The sequence below is a fragment of the Alosa pseudoharengus genome, unplaced genomic scaffold (genome assembly GCF_046254945.1).
Source record: "Alosa pseudoharengus isolate Yale_2024_CS ecotype anadromous, Long Island Sound unplaced genomic scaffold, YU_APseudo_1.1 YU_APseudo_1.1_scf_20, whole genome shotgun sequence".
NCBI classification, from domain to species: domain Eukaryota; kingdom Metazoa; phylum Chordata; class Actinopteri; order Clupeiformes; family Clupeidae; genus Alosa; species Alosa pseudoharengus.
The window spans coordinates 1190510-1213009 of NW_027468664.1; the positions used below are offsets into that span (position 1 = coordinate 1190510).

Below are 22500 nucleotides of genomic sequence, written 5' to 3' on the forward strand. Positions count from 1 at the left end.
ACACACACTCACAACACACACAAACAAACACACACAAACACACACACACACTCACACAACACACACACTCACACACACACTCACTGGACATCACTCACACAACAGACACACACATACTCATCTGGCATCTCTTACACAACACACTCACTCACACACACACACACTCATCTGGCATCTCTTACACAACACACTCACACACACACACACACTGCATCAGATAATTCCCGAATCAGGGAGAGGAATTCTGAAGAACTAAGAAGAGACTGGAGCTGCCAAGATGAAGAGCCAGAGACATCGGACATCACTCACACACACACACAACACACACACACAAACTCACACACTCACACACACACACACAACACACACACACAAACTCACACACTCACACAACACACACACTCACACAACACACACACTCACACAACACACACACACAAACTCACACACTCACATAACACACACACTCACACAACACACACACAAACTCACACACTCACAACACACACACACACACACACACAACACACACACACAAACTCATGCACTCACACACACACTCACCGGACATCACTCACACAACACACACACTCACACAACACACACACACACTTATCTGACATCACTTACAGACGAGAGACTGCACTAAACTCAAACACACCTTAGTACTGTAATAAGAGATGAGGTGTGTGTGTGTGTGAGTAAATGAGAATTGCATGATAAAACACTGTGTGTGTTTAGAGTTTGTGGGGAGGTGTGTGTCTGTATTAGTGTTTTTGTGGAGCTGTGTGCCAGAAAGGAACATTGGTCAGGAAGTGTGTTTGTGATGGAGAGAGTATGTGTTTGTTGGGAGGTGTGTGTGTGGTGTGTGTATGTGTTAGAGGAGGGCCCCTATCTTGCACCCTGGCGCAAAGTTTATTTTCTTATTTTGCACGTCTATTTTTTAAACAATGCGCCCATGTGGTAATTAACAACCTAGGGAGGGACCAAGCGCATTGTCTAAAGATCACTATTGTACACCACCTAAAACGCATTACGCAGGCATGAAAACTCCTCACCTTTCGGCGAAATTCGCCGTTTTGAATCGAAAATAGGGGACTTAAGTGGTTCGCGCAGATCCGATGAGAAAATATTGTGGGAGGGGGGGGGGGGGTATGGGGTTACAACTGAGTTTACAAATCACGCGCAGACGCGAACGCATCTTGATGCGTTGTAAGACAAGAGCCCAATTAAAAACTTTGGTCTGATCCAGCAACGATTATGTGAATGCAGCCCCTATGCATTTAGCCTTAAACAGTGGAAGCTAAATGTTGCCGCGGATGCAACGCGAACAGAACACTTGCGATGGAATAGCCTCCCTGTCTGTGTGACTACAGATATATGCGTCTGAAATGTCAACTGGAATGTGAGCCTGGGGAGGAGATGCTTATTGAGGTCACAGGTGGGCTAGTTGAAACTTTCAACTTCTGTCAGAAAAAGACGTTGAGATTGGTGTAGCAACGTAGCATAGGCTGTTGTTAAAGTTAGCGATACTGGACAGAAATATAGACATAACGAGTTCATTTGATGAAGAATACGTGCAGTTTGAGCCATCTAGATCGACAAAAGGTGAAGCAAATAGGCATACTCATGTAGATTACTGAGGAGGAGACACTTCACACTTAGGCCCAAGCCAAAAAGAAGAAATAATACGTATTTTTTGTAAAAATGAGTCATTTTGTAGTTTGTTTTCTTTATAAATCTCTGGTTTTAGGCAAGTTCATACTCCATGGAAGCTACATGCACTATTGGCAACAATGTCACTCGCGCTTGTTTTGCTATGAAACGGCCATTTCCCTCTTTGCGCGCCCTTCTCACCTTTTTCACCCCGGACCCGTTTTCATGCCTGATTATACGCCACTGACCAAGAGAAACCTGGTCAGAAGTATATGGCGAGTTGTTTATATGTTATTTTAAGAGCGCATTGTCAACAGTCATATTGGCGGGTGCACAACGCACCATCCTTCTATCATCCATGAACGCACACCAGCGCACGTCCATGCAAAACATTACAAATTGCACGATTACAATGGGAAACATAATTAGAATAAATATATTACGAAATACATCTCACAATGAGTAGTTATTCACCATCATTTGCAAATTGGTAATGACGTTTAAAAGTGATTAGGGGAGAGGCGAGAGACACATATGGAGCACAGCTGAAGATGCACTGTCACGAGATATAAGCAACTCCTCTGTAGGATTAGGCTAACGTTGTTTTATTCAGTCATTTGAGCAATATTAGGGTAAGTGTTGCTTTTTCCAGCCTATGTTTTCGATGGTAAACCATTGTCAGTCAATAGTGAAAGTAACTTATCGTGTATAACTGTCTTGTCTTTGACTGACACCACAGTGAAGTTAGTTTCACTTTGCCAATGAGTTCAAATAATAGATGAGTGCAAATGCGTGAAGGCTATGCTATGCTAGGTTTAAATAAAGCAAGATTTAGTGGAATGACTGTTCCATATGGTCTCACATGCAAGCAGATTCCTTCAAATGCGCCACTGACTGGCAAAATACCGATGCATTATTTGACGTCACGCTTTGCACTGTTAAAGGGAATGACAGATGTCATTCTCATTGGTTTAAATGATGTTACGCCCCAAACACACCCATGACTGATTAGGAAACCTAGGAACGCCTTGTTGCGCCATCCGCCTAACGTTTGATAAAGAAAACACTCCCAATGTGGACTGGACATCCTACTAAACTTGAATAAGCTTTTGACGAGTGACCATACACTTTAGACTGTCATAATAGGGCCCTATGTGTTTGTGGGGAGGTGTGTGTGTGTGTGTGTGTGATAGAGAGAGTATGTGTTTGTGGGGAGGTGTGTGTGTGTGTGTGTATGTGATAGAGAGAGTATGTGTTTGTGGGGAGGTGTGTGTGATAGAGAGAGTATGTGTTTGTGGGAGGTGTGTGTGTGTGTGTATGTGATAGAGAGATTATGTGTTTGTGGGGAGGTGTGTGTGTGTGTGTGTATGTGATAGAGAGAGTATGTGTTTGTGGGAGGTGTGTGTGTGTGTGTGTATGTGATAGAGAGAGTATGTGTTTGTTGGGAGGTGTGTGTGTGTGTGTGTATGTGATAGAGAGAGTATGTGTTTGTGGGAGGTGTGTGTGTGTGTGTATGTGATAGAGAGAGTATGTGTTTGTGGGGAGGTGTGTGTGTGTGTGTGTATGTGATAGAGAGAGTATGTGTTTGTGGGAGGTGTGTGTGTGTGTGTATGTGATAGAGAGAGTATGTGTTTGTGGGGAGGTGTGTGTGTGTGTGTGATGTAATAATGCAACACAATAGAATGGTAGAACTGTTTATTAGATGAAAGCTCAAGAAGCATGTAAACATTAGAAACACACACAGGTCCCTTTTGCAGTCGCTAACACCACACACACACACACGCAACACAGCTTCCTGTTTCAACACCGTGTGTGTGTGTGTGTGTGTGTGTCTGTCTATGTGTGTGTGTGATTGACGGAATGTCTTTACATATATTGGGCAACTTAGATCCACTCAGCATCTCAGAGCAGATGTGTGTCTGTCTGTGTGTGTGGATTCATGGAATGTCTTTACATACTGTATGTTGGGCAACTTAGATCTTTAGAATCCACTTAGCATCTCAGAGCAGATCTGTGTGTGTGTGTGTGTGTGTGTGTGTGTGCGTACGTGTGTGTGTGTGTGTGTGTGTGTGTGTGTGCGTACGTGTGTGTGTGTGTGTGTGTGTGTGTGTGTGTGCGTACGTGTGTGTGTGTGTGTGTGTGTGTGTGTGTGTGTGTGTGTGTGTGTGTGTGTGTGTGTGCGTACGTGTGTGTGTATGTGTCTCCTCACTTGTCCTCCAAGCCCAGCTGAATGAGAGTTTGCTTCAGTGCTGTTTCCTCCACAAACCGGGCATCAATGTTTTCCTGCTCCTCAAAGGGATTCAGAGCTAACAAACACACACACACACACAAACACACACACACATAACATTACACATGCACCAATACACATAGAAAAACACAACCCCACACACATTAATATTAATATTACAATAGGTATATAGGCCTCCATCATACACATGGATAATGTGACTTCCATAAATCACAAGGCTACACACACACACACACTTTCTTAAAGACACGTCCAGTCCAAAATCCCTGCTGAAGTTTTGGACAAACCTACTCACAGAGAGTTCAAAAACGCATACAGGGTCTGTTTGAAACGGTAAAAACGGCTGCCTTTTAAGATATCTAACTGGGGAGTGAGGCAGCAAGTGCGGTTCGAAACCAAAAAAACTAATTTCGCTGCCTTCTAAGATATCTTAGATTTCCTGAATAACGGTCATTTTTGGAGGCAGCATCGATGCACACTATGCTCCCTCCTACCCATAATCCTTTGCGGCAACGTCTGAAACAGCTGTGAAAAGTAAACAAAGATGGCGGATGACATCGGTAATGGCTGCTGAATCTGTTTAAATATGATTTGTGTGACATTCTTTTGCTTAGATTTGTAGATATGAGAAATAAACAATTTACTATCTGATTATGCCATTGTTGTAACCATTAATAGCATCTGGTCTGATTTATCTGCCGGCCGTAAAACTAATTTATACTGTTAGCCTGCTAGCTTACGTAAGCTAATTTAGTTTAACGTCAGGCCTTTGCTAACATCATACCAGAGAGGGTTAAAGCGGAGCGAGAGGCGCAAACGTTCGACAATTTCCGCGTTCGATTATTGCAAGGGGGGGGGGATCCCCCTTTATGCAGACCAGAGTAAACCCTCTGCACTAATGTCAATGGAGACCAGAGTAAACCCTCGCTGCACTAATGTCAATGGAGACTTGTGGAATTTTACCACTAAATTGGTCATTATGTCTTTCTGGATTTGTTGAGGTTTTTTTGGAAAAATTTGTCATAATCTGTAAGTGTTTGGGATCATTTGAAGCCTAAAAGTGTAATTTTTTAGTGTTCGGATTTGTAATAAAATAACTTAATATCAGACCATGCTGCTGCCAGTTACTGTCCGGTTGTAAGCATGCTAGCTAGCCTCTTAGCTAAGGTAACATTTTAAACTTTGAAATGACAACTAGCTGAATGACATTACTGACATTAGTTAAAGTGGATAGTTTAAACTCAAGTGAATTTGCAACAGTGTATTGAGTTTAAGCGAAGTCCTTCAACTACTAGTCACTTGTTAGCGCATAGCTGTATTGCCGTAGCTACTCCCATCCACTTGTATAGCATTTTAAGCTAGCGTTAGCTAGCTAGCTAGCTCGGTTCACATGACTAATTCAATTATTCAGATCATGTCCTAAAGAATGAGACAATAATACTGTGAACACAATTATGTTTATCTGCTCTTATTGCTTATTAAGAGAGAAAGTTTATTTAGTGACGTAAGGTGACACTCCCACTTATGCAGACCGGAACTGCTCCCATAGTAACGAATTACGTTGCTCTATCTTGCTAGTAATCAAGGATCTTTGATCATACCTTAGTGTTAACCAAAGATTCTAGAGTGCTACGCTAATTTTTAAAAGATGCATTTAATCCAAAGTCATATCTAGTGAGACAGCTCACTATTTAGGGAGGGAGGCAGCAGGCAGCTATCCTCCGTTTGGAACAGACCCTATGAGTGGAGCTCAGACAGGCTTCTAGAACCTCACAGACACAAAGTGGAGCTCAGACAGGCTTCTAGAACCTCACAGACACAAAGTGGAGCTCAGACAGGCTTCTAGAACCTCACAGACACAAAGTGGAGCTCTGACAGGCTTCTAGAACCCAAGCTGTCCTCCGTTTGGAACAGGCCCTTAGTTTTGCACACCCACCTTTCATCACAAGGCTACACACACACACACACACACCTCTTTCTCCTCCAGGCTACACACACACACACACACCTTTCTCCTCCAGGCTGGAGAGCACTTTGGTCAGATAAGAGAGCGGCAGGAAGTCCGGCCAGAGGGACGAGTGTTCATGGTCATCTAACGCCAAACCCTAAGAACACACACACATCAACAACACACACACATCAACAACACACACACACACCAACACACACACACATCAACAACACACACACATCAACAACACACACACACACATCAACACACACACACATCAACACACACACACATCAACACACACACACATATCAACAACACACACACACATCAACAACACACACACACATCAACAACACACACACATCAACACACACACACATCAACAACACACACATCAACAACACACACACACACACATCAACAACACACACACACACATCAACAACACACACACACACATCAACAACACACACACATCAACACACACACACATCAACAACACACACATCAACAGCACACACATCAACAACACACACACACACACATCAACAACACACACACATCAACAACACACACACACATCAACAACACACACACACATCAACAAGGCTTGTGGTCATCTAACGCAAAACCCTGAAAACACACACAACAACACACAAACATCAACTAAACACACACACACACATCAACAACACACACACATCAACAAGGCTTATGGTCATCTAATGCAAAACCCTGAGAACACACACATCAACAACACACACACACACACACACACACATCAACAACACACACACACGCATCAACAGCACCCACACACACACACACATCAACAGCACACTCACATCAGCTTGTGGTCGTTCTGTGTTCTCACCGTGCTTTTGTCTCGGTTCTGCAACCGGTTCCTGACGTACTCTCTGGAGATGCAGGCGGAACTCACAGGATGATCCCACAGGTGACACACACGCTGCAGCATGGCCTACACACACATAAACACACACACACACACACACACAGGATGATCCCACAGGTGATACACACGCTGCAGCATGGCCTGGAGGTTAATGTGACTTCAGAGTGTTGAGTGTAGTGTGATTAGTGTGTTTGGGACTTCAGAGTGTTGAGTGTAGTGTGATTAGTGTGTTTGGGACTTCAGAGTGTTGAGTGTAGTGTGATTAGTGTGTTTGGGACTTCAGAGTGTTGAGTGTGATTAGTGTGTTTGGGACTTCAGAGTGTTGAGTGTAGTGTGATTAGTGTGTTTGGGACTTCAGAGTGTTGAGTGTGATTAGTGTGTTTGGGACTTCAGAGTGTTGAGTGTGATTAGTATGTTTGGGACATCAGAGTGTTGAGTGTACCAGGCCAAGCTCTGTAGTGGTTGATCAACAAAAATTACTGTCTCCACGGCTTGTTTGATGTGTTTTAATGCAGAAAAACATCCTTGGGTCAAGTTTCGCCGGAATTACACTTTAATACCTTCCTCAATAAAAACAGTATTTCCGAAAAATTCCAATCAGGTTTTAGATCATATCACAGCACAGAAACGGCCCTACTAAAAATAATCACAGATCTCAGACTTGCTACTGACTTAAATAAAGTCTCAATCCTTATTCTCCTAGATCTGAGTGCTGCATTCGACATCATTGATGATAACGTTTTAATTCACCGCCTTGCAAAGTGGATTGGTCTCTCTGATAATGTTCTAAACTGGTTTCAAACCTACATTACTGGCAGAGAGATTTATGTCAGTCTAGTGCAGTGGTTCTCAAAGTGTGGGACGGGGCCCCCTAGTGGGGAATAGAGACATGACAGGTGGGGCGCGAAGAACTATCAAGGAAGATCATAGATTCAAAACAAAACAATCGCACACAAACATACAAGTAATAAACAGATCGACATATGAATTCAAATAACATCTGATCCAGCGGACCGAGACAGGAAATGTAACATGGAACCAAAAAGCAAAAAAAAATAAAAAATTAACGTTACCATTTTGTCGGGTTGATGGGATCAAGTGGGGCTTGAAAATGTCCCACCTCCAAAGTGGGGAATGACAGAAACAAATTGAGAACCACTGGTCTAGGGGATCATGTGTCCCACCTCCAAACTGGGGAATGACAGAAACAAATGGAGAACCACTGGGGATGTCTAGGGCATTGTTTCCCAAAGACTGGGTCGCCACCCACAATTGGGTCGCAAGAGATTTTTTTTGGGTCGCCTTGTCACGATGTAGGTCTGCAATATACCTTTCTGACACATGAGGGAGCTAGTGAGTCTGCGAATCCAGAGTCGTATACCGCTCTGGGCGAATCCAATCGTATCTGCCAGCCCTGAACGAGTGTAGGCTACCTGCCGATAGGTTTAACATAAAGTTGAGAAATGCTTGCTTGGTTGTCGAGAAAGAAGGGTAATGATGATAAACCAACAAAGGTCAGTGCACTTCAGGAAAGCGAAGGAAGTCAGGTGCCAATCCGCAATGAATCTGCAACTAGTGTTAGCGTTGAAAATACAGAGGGTGTAGGCCTATGTGGAAATGAGGCACTAACGCTGCAGCAGAGGGTGTAGGCCTATGTGGAAATGAGGCGCTAACGCTGCAGCAGAGGGTGTAGGCCTATGTGGAAATGAGGCGCTAACGCTGCAGCACAGGGTGTAGGCCTATGTGGAAATGAGGCGCTAACGCTGCAGCACAGGGTGTAGGCCTATGTGGAAATGAGGCGCTAACGCTGCAGCACAGGGTGTAGGCCTATGTGGAAATGAGGCGCTAACGCTGCAGCACAGGGTGTAGGCCTATGTGGAAATGAGGCGCTAACGCTGCAGCACAGGGTGTAGGCCTATGTGGAAATGAGGCGCTAACGCTGCAGCACAGGGTGTAGGCCTATGTGAAAATGAGGCGCTAACGCTGCAGCACAGGGTGTAGGCCTATGTGGAAATGAGGCGCTAACGCTGCAGCACAGGGTGTAGGCCTATGTGGAAATGGGGCGCTAACGCTGCAGCACAGGGTGTAGGCCTATGTGAAAATGAGGCGCTAACGCTGCAGCACAGGGTGTAGGCCTATGTGAAAATGAGGCGCTAACGCTGCAGCACAGGGTGTAGGCCTATGTGGAAATGAGGCGCTAACGCTGCAGCACAGGGTGTAGGCCTATGTGAAAATGAGGCGCTAACGCTGCAGCACAGGGTGTAGGCCTATGTGGAAATGAGGCGCTAACACTGCAGCACAGGGTGTAGGCCTATGTGAAAATGAGGCGCTAACGCTAACGCTGCAGCACAGGGTGTAGGCCTATGTGGAAATGAGGCGCTAACGCTGCAGCACAGGGTGTAGGCCTATGTGGAAATGAGGCGCTAACGCTAACGCTGCAGCACAGGGTGTAGGCCTATGTGGAAATGAGGCGCTAACGCTAACGCTGTAGCACAGGGTGTAGGCCTATGTGGAAATGAGGCGCTAACGCTGCAGCACAGGGTGTAGGCCTATGTGGAAATGAGGCGCTAACGCTAACGCTGCAGCACAGGGTGTAGGCCTATGTGGAAATGAGGCTATAGCGCTAACGCTGCAGCACAGGGTGTAGGCCTATGTGGAAATGAGGCGCTAACGCTAACGCTGCAGCACAGGGTATAGGCCTATGTGGAAATGAGGCGCTAACGCTAACGCTGCAGCACAGGGTGTAGGCCTATGTGGAAATGAGGCGCTAACGCTAACGCTGCAGCACAGGGTGTAGGCCTATGTGGAAATGAGGCGCTAACGCTAACGCTGCAGCACAGGGTGTAGGCCTATGTGGAAATGAGGCGCTAACGCTAACGCTGCAGCACAGGGTGTAGGCCTATGTGGAAATGAGGCGCTAACGCTAACGCTGCAGCACAGGGTGTAGGCCTATGTGGAAATGAGGCGCTAACGCTAACGCTGCAGCACAGGGTGTAGGCCTATGTGGAAATGAGGCGCTAACGCTAACGCTGCAGCACAGGGTGTAGGCCTATGTGGAAATGAGGCACTAACGCTAACGCTGCAGCACAGGGTGTAGGCCTATGTGGAAATGAGGCTATAGCGCTAACGCTGCAGCACAGGGTGTAGGCCTATGTGGAAATGAGGCGCTAACGCTAACGCTGCAGCACAGGGTGTAGGCCTATGTGGAAATGAGGCGCTAACGCTAACGCTGCAGCACAGGGTGTAGGCCTATGTGGAAATGAGGCGCTAACGCTGCAGCACAGGGTGTAGGCCTATGTGGAAATGAGGCGCTAACGCTGCAGCACAGGGTGTAGGCCTATGTGAAAATGAGGCGCTAACGCTGCAGCACAGGGTGTAGGCCTATGTGGAAATGAGGCGCTAACGCTGCAGCACAGGGTGTAGGCCTATGTGAAAATGAGGCGCTAACGCTAACGCTGTAGCACAGGGTGTAGGCCTATGTGGAAATGAGGCGCTAACGCTGCAGCACAGGGTGTAGGCCTATGTGGAAATGAGGCGCTAACGCTGCAGCACAGGGTGTAGGCCTATGTGAAAATGAGGCGCTAACGCTGCAGCACAGGGTGTAGGCCTATGTGGAAATGAGGCGCTAACGCTGCAGCACAGGGTGTAGGCCTATGTGAAAATGAGGCGCTAACGCTAACGCTGCAGCACAGGGTGTAGGCCTATGTGGAAATGAGGCGCTAACGCTGCAGCACAGGGTGTAGGCCTATGTGGAAATGAGGCGCTAACGCTAACGCTGCAGCACAGGGTGTAGGCCTATGTGGAAATGAGGCGCTAACGCTAACGCTGCAGCACAGGGTGTAGGCCTATGTGGAAATGAGGCGCTAACGCTAACGCTGTAGCACAGGGTGTAGGCCTATGTGGAAATGAGGCTATAGCGCTAACGCTGCAGCACAGGGTGTAGGCCTATGTGGAAATGAGGCGCTAACGCTAACGCTGCAGCACAGGGTGTAGGCCTATGTGGAAATGAGGCGCTAACGCTAACGCTGCAGCACAGGGTGTAGGCCTATGTGGAAATGAGGCGCTAACGCTAACGCTGCAGCACAGGGTGTAGGCCTATGTGGAAATGAGGCGCTAACGCTAACGCTGCAGCACAGGGTGTAGGCCTATGTGGAAATGAGGCGCTAACGCTAACGCTGCAGCACAGGGTGTAGGCCTATGTGGAAATGAGGCGCTAACGCTAACGCTGCAGCACAGGGTGTAGGCCTATGTGGAAATGAGGCGCTAACGCTAACGCTGCAGCACAGGGTGTAGGCCTATGTGGAAATGAGGCGCTAACGCTAACGCTGCAGCACAGGGTGTAGGCCTATGTGGAAATGAGGCGCTAACGCTAACGCTGCAGCACAGGGTGTAGGCCTATGTGGAAATGAGGCGCTAACGCTAACGCTGCAGCACAGGGTGTAGGCCTATGTGGAAATGAGGCGCTAACGCTAACGCTGCAGCACAGGGTGTAGGCCTATGTGGAAATGAGGCACTAACGCTAACGCTGCAGCACAGGGTGTAGGCCTATGTGGAAATGAGGCTATAGCGCTAACGCTGCAGCACAGGGTGTAGGCCTATGTGGAAATGAGGCGCTAACGCTAACGCTGCAGCACAGGGTGTAGGCCTATGTGGAAATGAGGCGCTAACGCTAACGCTGCAGCACAGGGTGTAGGCCTATGTGGAAATGAGGCGCTAACGCTGCAGCACAGGGTGTAGGCCTATGTGGAAATGAGGCGCTAACGCTGCAGCACAGGGTGTAGGCCTATGTGAAAATGAGGCGCTAACGCTGCAGCACAGGGTGTAGGCCTATGTGGAAATGAGGCGCTAACGCTGCAGCACAGGGTGTAGGCCTATGTGAAAATGAGGCGCTAACGCTAACGCTGCAGCACAGGGTGTAGGCCTATGTGGAAATGAGGCGCTAACGCTGCAGCACAGGGTGTAGGCCTATGTGGAAATGAGGCGCTAACGCTGCAGCACAGGGTGTAGGCCTATGTGAAAATGAGGCGCTAACGCTGCAGCACAGGGTGTAGGCCTATGTGGAAATGAGGCGCTAACGCTGCAGCACAGGGTGTAGGCCTATGTGAAAATGAGGCGCTAACGCTAACGCTGCAGCACAGGGTGTAGGCCTATGTGGAAATGAGGCGCTAACGCTGCAGCACAGGGTGTAGGCCTATGTGGAAATGAGGCGCTAACGCTAACGCTGCAGCACAGGGTGTAGGCCTATGTGGAAATGAGGCGCTAACGCTAACGCTGCAGCACAGGGTGTAGGCCTATGTGGAAATGAGGCGCTAACGCTAACGCTGCAGCACAGGGTGTAGGCCTATGTGGAAATGAGGCGCTAACGCTAACGCTGCAGCACAGGGTGTAGGCCTATGTGGAAATGAGGCGCTAACGCTAACGCTGCAGCACAGGGTGTAGGCCTATGTGGAAATGAGGCGCTAACGCTAACGCTGCAGCACAGGGTGTAGGCCTATGTGGAAATGAGGCGCTAACGCTAACGCTGCAGCACAGGGTGTAGGCCTATGTGGAAATGAGGCGCTAACGCTAACGCTGCAGCACAGGGTGTAGGCCTATGTGGAAATGAGGCGCTAACGCTGCAGCACAGGGTGTAGGCCTATGTGGAAATGAGGCGCTAACGCTGCAGCACAGGGTGTAGGCCTATGTGGAAATGAGGCGCTAACGCTAACGCTGCAGCACAGGGGTCTGAGCCTCGGCCTCCTGCAAAGAAAATAAAAATAGCGACAACGGCAAGGCCGTACAAAGACTTTTGGAATTCTGGCTTTGCACATTGTGCTGGTCCTAGCCAGGATGCAAGGCCAATGTGTGTCATTTGCAGTGAAAAACTGGCGAACGAGAGTTTGAAGCCGACTAAACTTAAGAGACATTTAGAAACACTGCACCCCGAATTTGTGGACAAACCATTCGATTTCTTTCAAAGAAAGGCACAGGAGATTAAATCATCTGCAAACGTTCTCCGCAGAAATGTCACATTAAATGACAAAGCCCAACTCGCCTCTTACCAGGTTGCTTACCGTGTGGCCATTGAGAAACAGCCACACACTATCGCTGAAAAATTAATTTTGCCTGCTGCAATTGACATGGTTAGCGTGGTCATTGACGAGAAGTCTGCTGAAAAATTAAAATGCATCCCCATGAGTAACAACACTGTCTCACAAAGAATACATGACATTGCAGACAACCTTGAGGAGCAGCTTGTTACCCGACTAAAGGCAGCAGGGTGTTTCTCAATACAGCTGGATGAGAGCACTGACGTCTCAGATTGTGCAACCTTGCTGGTTTATGTTAGGTATGCCTGGGAAAATAAATTTATGGAGGACATGTTGTGTTGCTTGAATATCCCTACGGGAACTACAGGAGAACAGATATTTCGGGTTTTGAACGACTATGTGGTTAAGTGTGGACTTGACTGGGGCAATTGTGAGGGCATAACGAGCGATGGGGCTGCAAATATGACAGGCAAGAATAGCGGAGTTGTAAAACGAATAAAGGAGGCAGCAGGCAAGGTAATGACATGGAATCATTTCATACACCGCCAGGCATTGGCATGCAAGGGTATACCCCCCGACCTTGACAAACCACTTAGCCAAGTTATTCGCATTGTAAACGTCATTAAGGCCAGCGCACTTAACCACCGGTTGTTTGATCAACTGGGCACCGACATGGGAGCAGAACACACGCACTTGTTGTTTCACACTGAAGTGCGCTGGTTGTCAAAAGGCCGAGTTTTGACCAGATTCTATGAACTTAGAATCGAAATCCATGCGTTCCTCACACAGAAAAAGTCCGCTCTTGCAGATTTATTCACTGATGATTGGCTGCTCAAATAGTCTTATCTGGCCGACAGGCCCGGAGTGGGTAATCGGGAGAATTCCCGGTGGGCCGCTTCACTTTTGGGCCGGTCGAGGGAAATATATTGACATTTGCAACGTTAATCTATCTTCTCTTAAGCTGGCTACACACGTTCGCATTGTATGCCTAACACCGCAGCCTCTGCATGAGTTGTTCTCCCCTCCCAAGAAGAGTTAATTGGTTGGGTCCATATAACCCGTCTTTCCTAAAAAGTTTTCTGATACCAGTCGGGCCGGCCCTTCCGTAGTGATAAGCGTCAAGGAGGATGGATGGTAGAAAGAGTCCATGAGGGACTGAAAAGGCCAGGTAAAAAAAGACGAAAAGTATTGGAGGAAAATGCTGCCAAATGTGCCAAGCTGCTTTTTTTTTTGAAGAGGACAGACATAAGTGGCAACTGGTAAAGAGAGATAGCCATCATTATAGCGGCGTAACGAGGTGTACTTGAATTATTGGGCTAATACTGGACGTTGTAGCGTTGTCAACCTATTCGCAAGCAACATATTAAATTAATTAAAATATTAGCCTTTTTGTATCATCCAATATGGCGATTCATAGACTTTGCAAATATTATGCAAATATTGATAACAAACTCAAGCTTGATCTGTGTATGCAGTAACCTAGGCCTAAAAACAAAAGTAGCCTCTGAGCAGCAGATCAGCCAGTCCCCCGCTGAAAATGATGAGCCCGAAATTAGCTATGACTACAGGGACAAGTAGAAAGGATAATAGCGTTAACCATATGAATTAAAGTTATTTTATGTAAGAAAGAACAGTACGCTATATGACAGCAGTAGGCTACATGATCAACGTATGCCTTATTTGCTCAGAAGTGGGTGTAGTAAAGGAGCAAATCACCAAACAACAACATGATTGCAGAAAAAAACATGAACAATAGTTCAATATCTCTTAGTGGAATTGTGGGATACATTTGCTTTATTTCTTCCTTCCTGTTTTTGTTAACATATCCTTGTGGGATAGTGGAATATTGGTAGCCTATAATAAAAACTACAGGATAGTAAGAGCTGAAATGTTGCCTTATTTATCCAATTTCCACCACCACTAAAAAAGTGGGCCGGTCTTGGGCCTGAAACTCCGGCCCTGCTGGCAGATATCTTCATCGCTCAACGAACTAAACTTGAAATTACAGGGACGGCACGACAATGCTTTCCTTAATTGGAAAAATGTTCAGGCTTTCCAAAAGTCCTTGAAGTTGTGGCTTGCACGACTCAGAAGGCCAGACCCAAGTCTATACATGTTTCCCACGGTGTTGCAGCACGTAGAAGAACATGATGTTGCGCCCACACACGTGAAACACCTCTCTGCTCTTATTCAAACTCATCTCGCTGCGCTTGTTGACAATTTTGATCGCTATTTCCCAACAGAGAGGTATGACATTCTGAATAATAAAAGGTGGATCTAAAACCCCTTCGAATTTGAGAGTCCAGAGTCTTTGCTTGAGTTGACGCTTAGTCCTGCAGAAGAAACGGAGTTGTTGCAGCTCACCTGCGATCGCACTCTGCAAAGACGCTATGGATCTGTGACCTTATCTTCATTCTGGATAAGCATTTGGTCAGAATATCCTGTCCTCAGTAGGGCCAGTATTTCTATGCTTATTCCTTTCACTACTACATATATGTGCCAATTGGGATTTTCTGTGCTCACAAAAATGCAAACAAAGCACAGAAATAGACTGAATGCTGCGCCTGATATGCGTGTTGCGCTCTCCTCCTGCACCCCGGACTGGAACGCACTACAGATACGCAGACAGGCCCACCTATCCCATTAGCAAGGTTGAAAGGTTATTAAAGCCATGTTTTGTATTTGTAATCTTTTTGTAATTCTTTTATTGATTATTTTGTTCCAATATTGCTGGTTCAATGAAAAAGAAATGGGCTAGCATACGTTACGTTTTAAATATAGCCTACATTTTAATGTCCAAATATGCTACTTATTGGATACCTTATTATTTTTATATTGCTGGTTCAATTGCATTGTTTTTCATTGTTTAAAACTTGAGTAGTACTAATTGTTCAGAGAGGCCTGATGATCACGCATAACAATAAAATATCATATACTGTATAAAATGAAATAACAATAAAATGTCATCATAATGTTCAATAATTGTCAACTCCACCTTTATTTTGTGTTTCACGAATAATGCATATTGACTTGGGTCGCGATGGCTTGTGACTCTTAAAATATGGGTCCCCTGAAAAAAAGTTTGGGAAACACTGGTCTAGGGGATCATGTGTCTGTAAAACATGATTGGCCTTTCGGTGGGGCCCAGGGTCTTGGTCCCCTGCTCTTTTCCTCATATATGATTCCGTTAGGAAGCATCATAAGTCAGCATAATGTAAACTTCCACAGCTATGTAGATGATACCCAATTGTATATTTCTGTGGAGCTAACTAACCCAGATGGCCTTTGCTCCCTTATCACATGCTTAACCTCCATTAATCAGTGGATGAGCAACCGTTTTTTAAAGCTAAATGACGATAAGATAATGGTACTTTTGGTTGGACCAAAATCAAAGCGAGACACCGATCTTTGTAATCTTGGGATCAAAAGTAACAAGTCTATGTGTCATCTTAGATACAGAGTTAAGCTTCAAGGCCCACATCAGTAAAGTTGCCCAGACAGCTCATGTCCACCTGAGAAACATTGCCAAAGTGCGGCCATTTTTAACTCAACAAGATGCAGAAAAACTAATCCGTGCCTTTATCACTAGCAGGTTAGACTACTGCAATTCACTATTTACTGGTCCCCTAAAAAAACATAAACAAATTGGCTCTCATACAGAACTCTGCTGCTAGACTTTTAACTAAGACCAAGAAGAGAGAGCACATCACCCCTGTGTTAGCTGAACTGCACTGGCTCCCTGTTTCCTATATAATTGATTTTAAGGTTATGTTAATTACTTACAAAGCTCTAAATGGCATAGCACCATCATATATATCTGAGCTTTTAATATCTTATCAACCACAAAGGAACCTTAGATCTTCCAATGCTAATCTTTTAATTGTACCCAAAGTGCTCCACAAGCAAAGCGGAAAATCTGCTTTTATCCATTATGCCCCAAAAATATGGAACACCCTGCCTCTGTACATCAAACAGGAAAGTTCTGTAAACATCTTTAGACACCTGAAAACACACCTGTACATGAGAGCTTTTAGTTAACTCACTTTTAAACACACCTGTACATGAGAGCTTTTAGTTAACTCACTTTTAAACACACCTGTACATGAGAGCTTTCAGTTAACTCACTTTTATCTTGTAGCCTATTTCCTATTTCTTCACATTATTTTACATTCTACTGCTGCTGTTTACAGGCTCTTCCTGTTGTCACTGCATTAGTTGTATTGTATGTGTTGTTGTTTACAGGCTCTTGCTGTTTCACTGCATTAGTTGTATTGTATGTGTTGTTGTTGCAGGCTCTTCCTGTTGTCACTGCATTAGTTGTATTGTATGTGTTGTTGTATCTATCTCCTTACCATCTTGTGAATTCTCATTTACTTCATTCTAAATCTCTGATGTTTTATTTATTGTTTTGTTTGTTTGATGTATATTATTTTTTTTATATATATTCTGTGTATCAAAGTTGCTATACAAATAAAGCTTATTATTATTACTGTTATTATAACTATTATTGCATTGCATGTAAATGCAATGGACTATTATCGCTGTTCTTCTTAATATTATTATTCTTCTTCCGACCAAATTTGACGTTCAAAGGCTCTAAAACCACTGAACCGTTCGACGTCATTCAACCACTCCTACAAAGGTCTTGTAACGGAGATTTGTTCTATGTTTTTTCACATTAGTGAACTTTATACTTTTTTAGATATTTATGATAAAAGAGCAAGAAATTCTCATAGAGTTAACATTGACCGCCGTGGCGGCAACTTTTAGCATTATGACGTGACCTCCACCTGAAAGCAATCAACAGTAGCAGAGCTACCTGGAGCTGTGAATCTGCTGAACATCTTCGGCTGTGCCGTGGTCACTTTATTTGCTCGTGAAACTCTCATTCAGAGGCACATTTCTCTAATTACAGACAAGGTAAGTGTTCCGGTTTTTGGTATTTGAGTCATTTATGTCGTCAAACATTAGGCTATGTAACGTCGCGTTGTATGAATGTATGAAACATATAAACTACACTAACGTTATAACGTTAGGTAACTTTAACATTTGCTGCTAGTGAAATAGGCTAGTGGACGTTAGCACCTTGCTACGTTGATTAAGGAAACCCACTGTTAATCAACGTTAATATGTCGTCAACGTTACAGTGACCGGTTAGCTGTAGGTTTCGATAGATAACGACAATCAAACGTAGGCCTAATGCACTAACGTTAACGTTACATTTGTTCATTAGGCCTACTAACCAGCAGCGTTTTAACTAGAACGTTAACATAGGGGAGAACTGGTACAATTGTAACAGCGGTACAAATGTAACAGTGTTTTATTCTCAAGATATAGTGTAGCTACGTAAACGTAAACACACACATATCATGTAATTATGTATAATCTTACAGCCATCCAAATATAAATGGTCTACTATAAATACGACCAGAGATATTAAGCAAAAAGGTGCAAAATTCAAGCATCGCGATTTTTTATTTATTTTTAACCGCAACTGTTTGTTTAAGTTTGCTTTGTGAAATTTGAGCGTGTGGACTTCAATCACATGTCATTCATATCTTCAGTCCCTCTGTTTCAAGTTAACATGAGTGCCATTTGATTTATGTAGTCACAGCACATGCAATTAAATGAAAATAAAAACATGACCTGTGCGGGTCAGTTGTAACACCAGTCTCTATGGCAAAATGAACTGATTTTATCGCGCATGCGCGAACATTCTCATTGCGAGTTATGGATTATGATTTTTGTGCCGCCATCACCCAATTAAAGTTAACACAGAAACTTGAAATATCACTGTTGGACCAAATGCTTCAGACATGTAAGAAATAAGCACTTTATCAACTATATTTACTGGTTTTATCAAGTGGATATGGCCAAAATAAGCATATTTAAAGGTTATTGTGAGCTAGCATAACACCGTAATATGGTCTGCAATGGCTAATCAATAATGCAATAAATTAGCTTTAACAGTCATACATTTGGACTTTTTTTCTTGATTTTATATGAAAACAGATGCTCTTTGTTTAACCCAGCACTGTTTTGTGTTAAAATATGTCATAGGATTCACGATTTTAGCACTGTTACATTCATGATGCTACTGTTACAACTGTACCGCACTTTTTTATGGCTGTTAAGTTAAATTATTGACAAACTATAACATCTTTTTTAAATTCTGTTTCAACTTTCATGGAGTAGACATGTACGACTCTGTTCTGGTCAAATTTCACAACTCTCAAGTCTATCGTCTTTGTGTAAATCGAGTTTGAATTGGAAAAATAAAAAAGTGTTACAATTGTGCCGGTTCTCCCCTAGGCCTAAACCAGAGAAGTAAGTAGGCCTACAGATACTATGGCTCTGATTTTATTCGACATCAGGTCACTTTACACGGGTGTATAGAATCAAGCACCTAGAATGAATGCAGACTGGTGCTTGATTATATGCTGTGAAGGAACCTGATGGTGTCATGAAGGACATGAATAACGTGACTCATTGTTGATGGTCATAACGTTATAGCTTCCACCGTTCACATTTTAGTTAAAGCTAACAAATATGCTCCTGTTTTTATTTTTACCAAATTTGTAACGTTACTGCTTGTTTGTGTATCAAATAGGCCATGGCTACGTTTTCATTCTATGCTCCTGATTCTTACGTAGCCTAAGTAAACACTATCACGGTATGCTATCATAGTTCGTCTATTGATGGGTTTCATCAGGTCCCTTTGCACAGGTGTATACAATCAAGCACCTAGATTATGAATGCATTTGGTGCTTGATTATACTCCTGTGGAAAGGGACCTTATGAAAGCCATGAATAGGCTACTGTTAGGACAATTGCAGACATTCCTTGTATTGTTTTGGCATAACTGTTAAACTTGTTTGCTTTTGTCTTTTAGGTTCCAGACCAGACCAGTGGTGATGACCATGTATGACATTACGTGTGTGCCTGTCTGTGTGCACACCTGTCAACCATACATCTCTGACAATGTTGCTAGCAACATACTAACATACATTCTTACAAACATGTAACCATATCTGTGCACATACCATTTAACCATACTGAGACTTATCTGAGATCTACACTGAGACATTCTGAGAACTATATTGTTGTGTGAGGACTATACTCACTAACTATATGGAACATGTATACCTGTGAATCATATTTGTCAACCATTCATACCTTTTGAATCATTCCTGTGCTGTAACATCTGTGAAACATAGCTGTGCTGTTAGACCTCTCTTTTTAGACCTGAGCTGTGCTGTGTGAAAAATAAGATTCCAACCTAAGTTCTGTCTAAAACTGATCATCTGAAGGGCTGACTCTTTTATTCTTCAGTGTATATATCACCATCAAATTTGACCTAATACCATTAACTGAGGCCTTTAGCTATTGCTGCCAGTTCAGAGTTACCACTGATAAATAGATCTGTCTTAGGATAATATGATTTGCATTATCACGTTCTGTATATATATATATATATATATATATATATATATACACACACACACAACTGTGATTTTTACTTCAAGCTTACATTGGTAAGTGTTCATTAGTGTATTCTGAGTATCATTCTGCTGTATTAAAACAAAGAATGTTGATCAATATTGAATTGACCATTTATTTTTACTGACTGTCATATACTCTAAGCTAACATCTAACCAAGTAAGTGGTTTTCAAGAATACTGTAAGACTGTGTAATCTGAATAATCATACTGTAAGTAATATAATGTTATACACAGCAGCTTTGGTAATTCCCTGGAATTGCATTTTCTAGTTACTATTGTTATTACTATTGTTGTTGTTATTATTATGATTATTATTAATAAAAATATTAATATTATTATCACTCCAGTTTCCACACAGATGCAAAATACTCGCCAACCAAGGACAAAAACCTCGAGTTTGTGAGTGTTTATATGTATACCCCGATTTAAAAAGTGTAACTGTGAGTGTTTATATGTATACCCCGATTTAAAAAGTGTAACTGTGAGTGTTTATATGTATACCCCAATTTAAAAAGTGTAACTGAATGCGAGTTTCTGTATGTGAGTGTGTGTGTGCTACTGTGTATGCGAGTGTGTGTGTGTGCATGTGCAAGTGTGTGTGTGTGTGTGTGTGTGTAGTGTGTGTAGGTGTGGGTGTGTGTGTGTTACCTCAGGCAGTCTCTTCAGTATGCTGAACTTGAGCGCCTCGTTCACATTGCTGTTGTCCAGATCTACAGAATCAGAGCACGAGAAGAGAGAGAGAGAAGGGGTGAGAGAGAGATAAAGCTAACACTAAGCATTCACATGATAATTGTAATACACACACACACACACACAGCATTCACACGCTAACTGTAATACACACACACACACACATAGAATTAACACGCTAGGTGTAATACACACACACACACACACACAGCATTCACACGCTAACTGTAATACACACACCCACACACACAGCATTCACACGCTAACTGTAACACACACACACACACACAGCATTCTACTTCTGCATTCTTTGCAACTTCCACAAATATTCTTAGTATCACTTAAGAGTCACAGAGTGTGAGTGTGCGTGTGTGTGTGTGTGAATGTGTAAGTGAGTGTGTGTGTAAGTGCGTGTGTGTGCATGTGCGCGTGTGTGCGTGTGAGTGTGTGTGTAAGTGTGTGTGTGTAAGTGCGTGTGTGTAAGTGTGTGTGTGTTACTAAACTTACTGCTGACTGACAAGATTCACATCCCTACTCTTTGCACAGCATGTCCATCTATCGCCCACACACACACACTTTCAGGCACGCACACGCACACACACTAATAAACGGCTGGTCGGCCCATAAGATCATAACCAGTAAATGGATGAGAAAGTGTGTGTGTGTGTGTGGTGCTGGATGAGAGGTACAGGACGAGCTGGACGAGAGATGTGTGTGTGTTGTGATGTGTGTGTGTTATGTGTGTATGGTGTGTCTTAATCTAATATGGTGTGACATTAAAGTGTAACTCCAGAGTAAAAACAATCTAGGGTTATTTACGGTGGTTAACAACTTCAAACTTTGGTCCGGTATCATCAAATCAGCAGGCAGCACTGCACAGATCTGGCTGAATCTTTCAATACCAACATGCCTCATCTGCACAGACAGAAGCCATGGCATTTTCTTCCAGATACAGATCTTGTTATGACCTCTCTGTACACTTTCAAAGTTTACAATACTTCCGTTTGTCTGCAGAAACCCTCACCATACTACCATAGAAGTGTAATTATATGTTGAGCATTGTTAGGGGTATAAAAAAGCGACGTGGCACCTTGCCGGGTTAGCATCCCTAAGCCCATTCAGTGGTAATTAGCGTCACTGTTAGCATCCCTGTAAGCCCATTCAGTGATAATGCAAATAAACGGTCTTGCTCAAAATGGCACCAATTAACATAGTTTTGCCCTTAATCAAAAGTTTGAAGTTGTTAATTAGTGTAAATGGACACTAGGTTGTTTTTAGCAGACGCCACCACCCTGGAGGAAAGTTCTACTCGTTATCCCTTACATGCTTCACCTTCATTATATCATTATAATCAAAATTGACCCCAGGGTGTTTTTCTGCATTAAAACACATCAAATAAGCCGTGGAGACAGTGTGTGTGTGTGTACCGGTGTGTGTGTGTGTGTACCAGTGTGTGTGGGTGTGTGTGTGTGTACCAGTGTATGTGTGTGTGTGTACCAGTGTGT

The 22500-nt window shown here is 43.8% G+C and overlaps 1 protein-coding gene across 1 annotated transcript in view; it reads right to left on the reverse strand.

The window, feature by feature from the left end:
• Window positions 1–3334: 3334 nt before the first annotated feature.
• gsap (gamma-secretase activating protein) overlaps window positions 3335–22500 on the reverse strand; it is a 108228-nt gene continuing 89062 nt past the window's right edge. The window contains exons 28-31 of the mRNA XM_076296186.1: window positions 20954–21015; window positions 6736–6840; window positions 5916–6012; window positions 3335–3962 (exon numbers count right to left, since the gene is read on the reverse strand). Coding sequence (XP_076152301.1) covers window positions 3862–3962; window positions 5916–6012; window positions 6736–6840; window positions 20954–21015 — 365 coding nt within the window. The 3' untranslated portion in view covers window positions 3335–3861. The remainder of the gene's footprint in view (window positions 3963–5915; window positions 6013–6735; window positions 6841–20953; window positions 21016–22500) is intronic.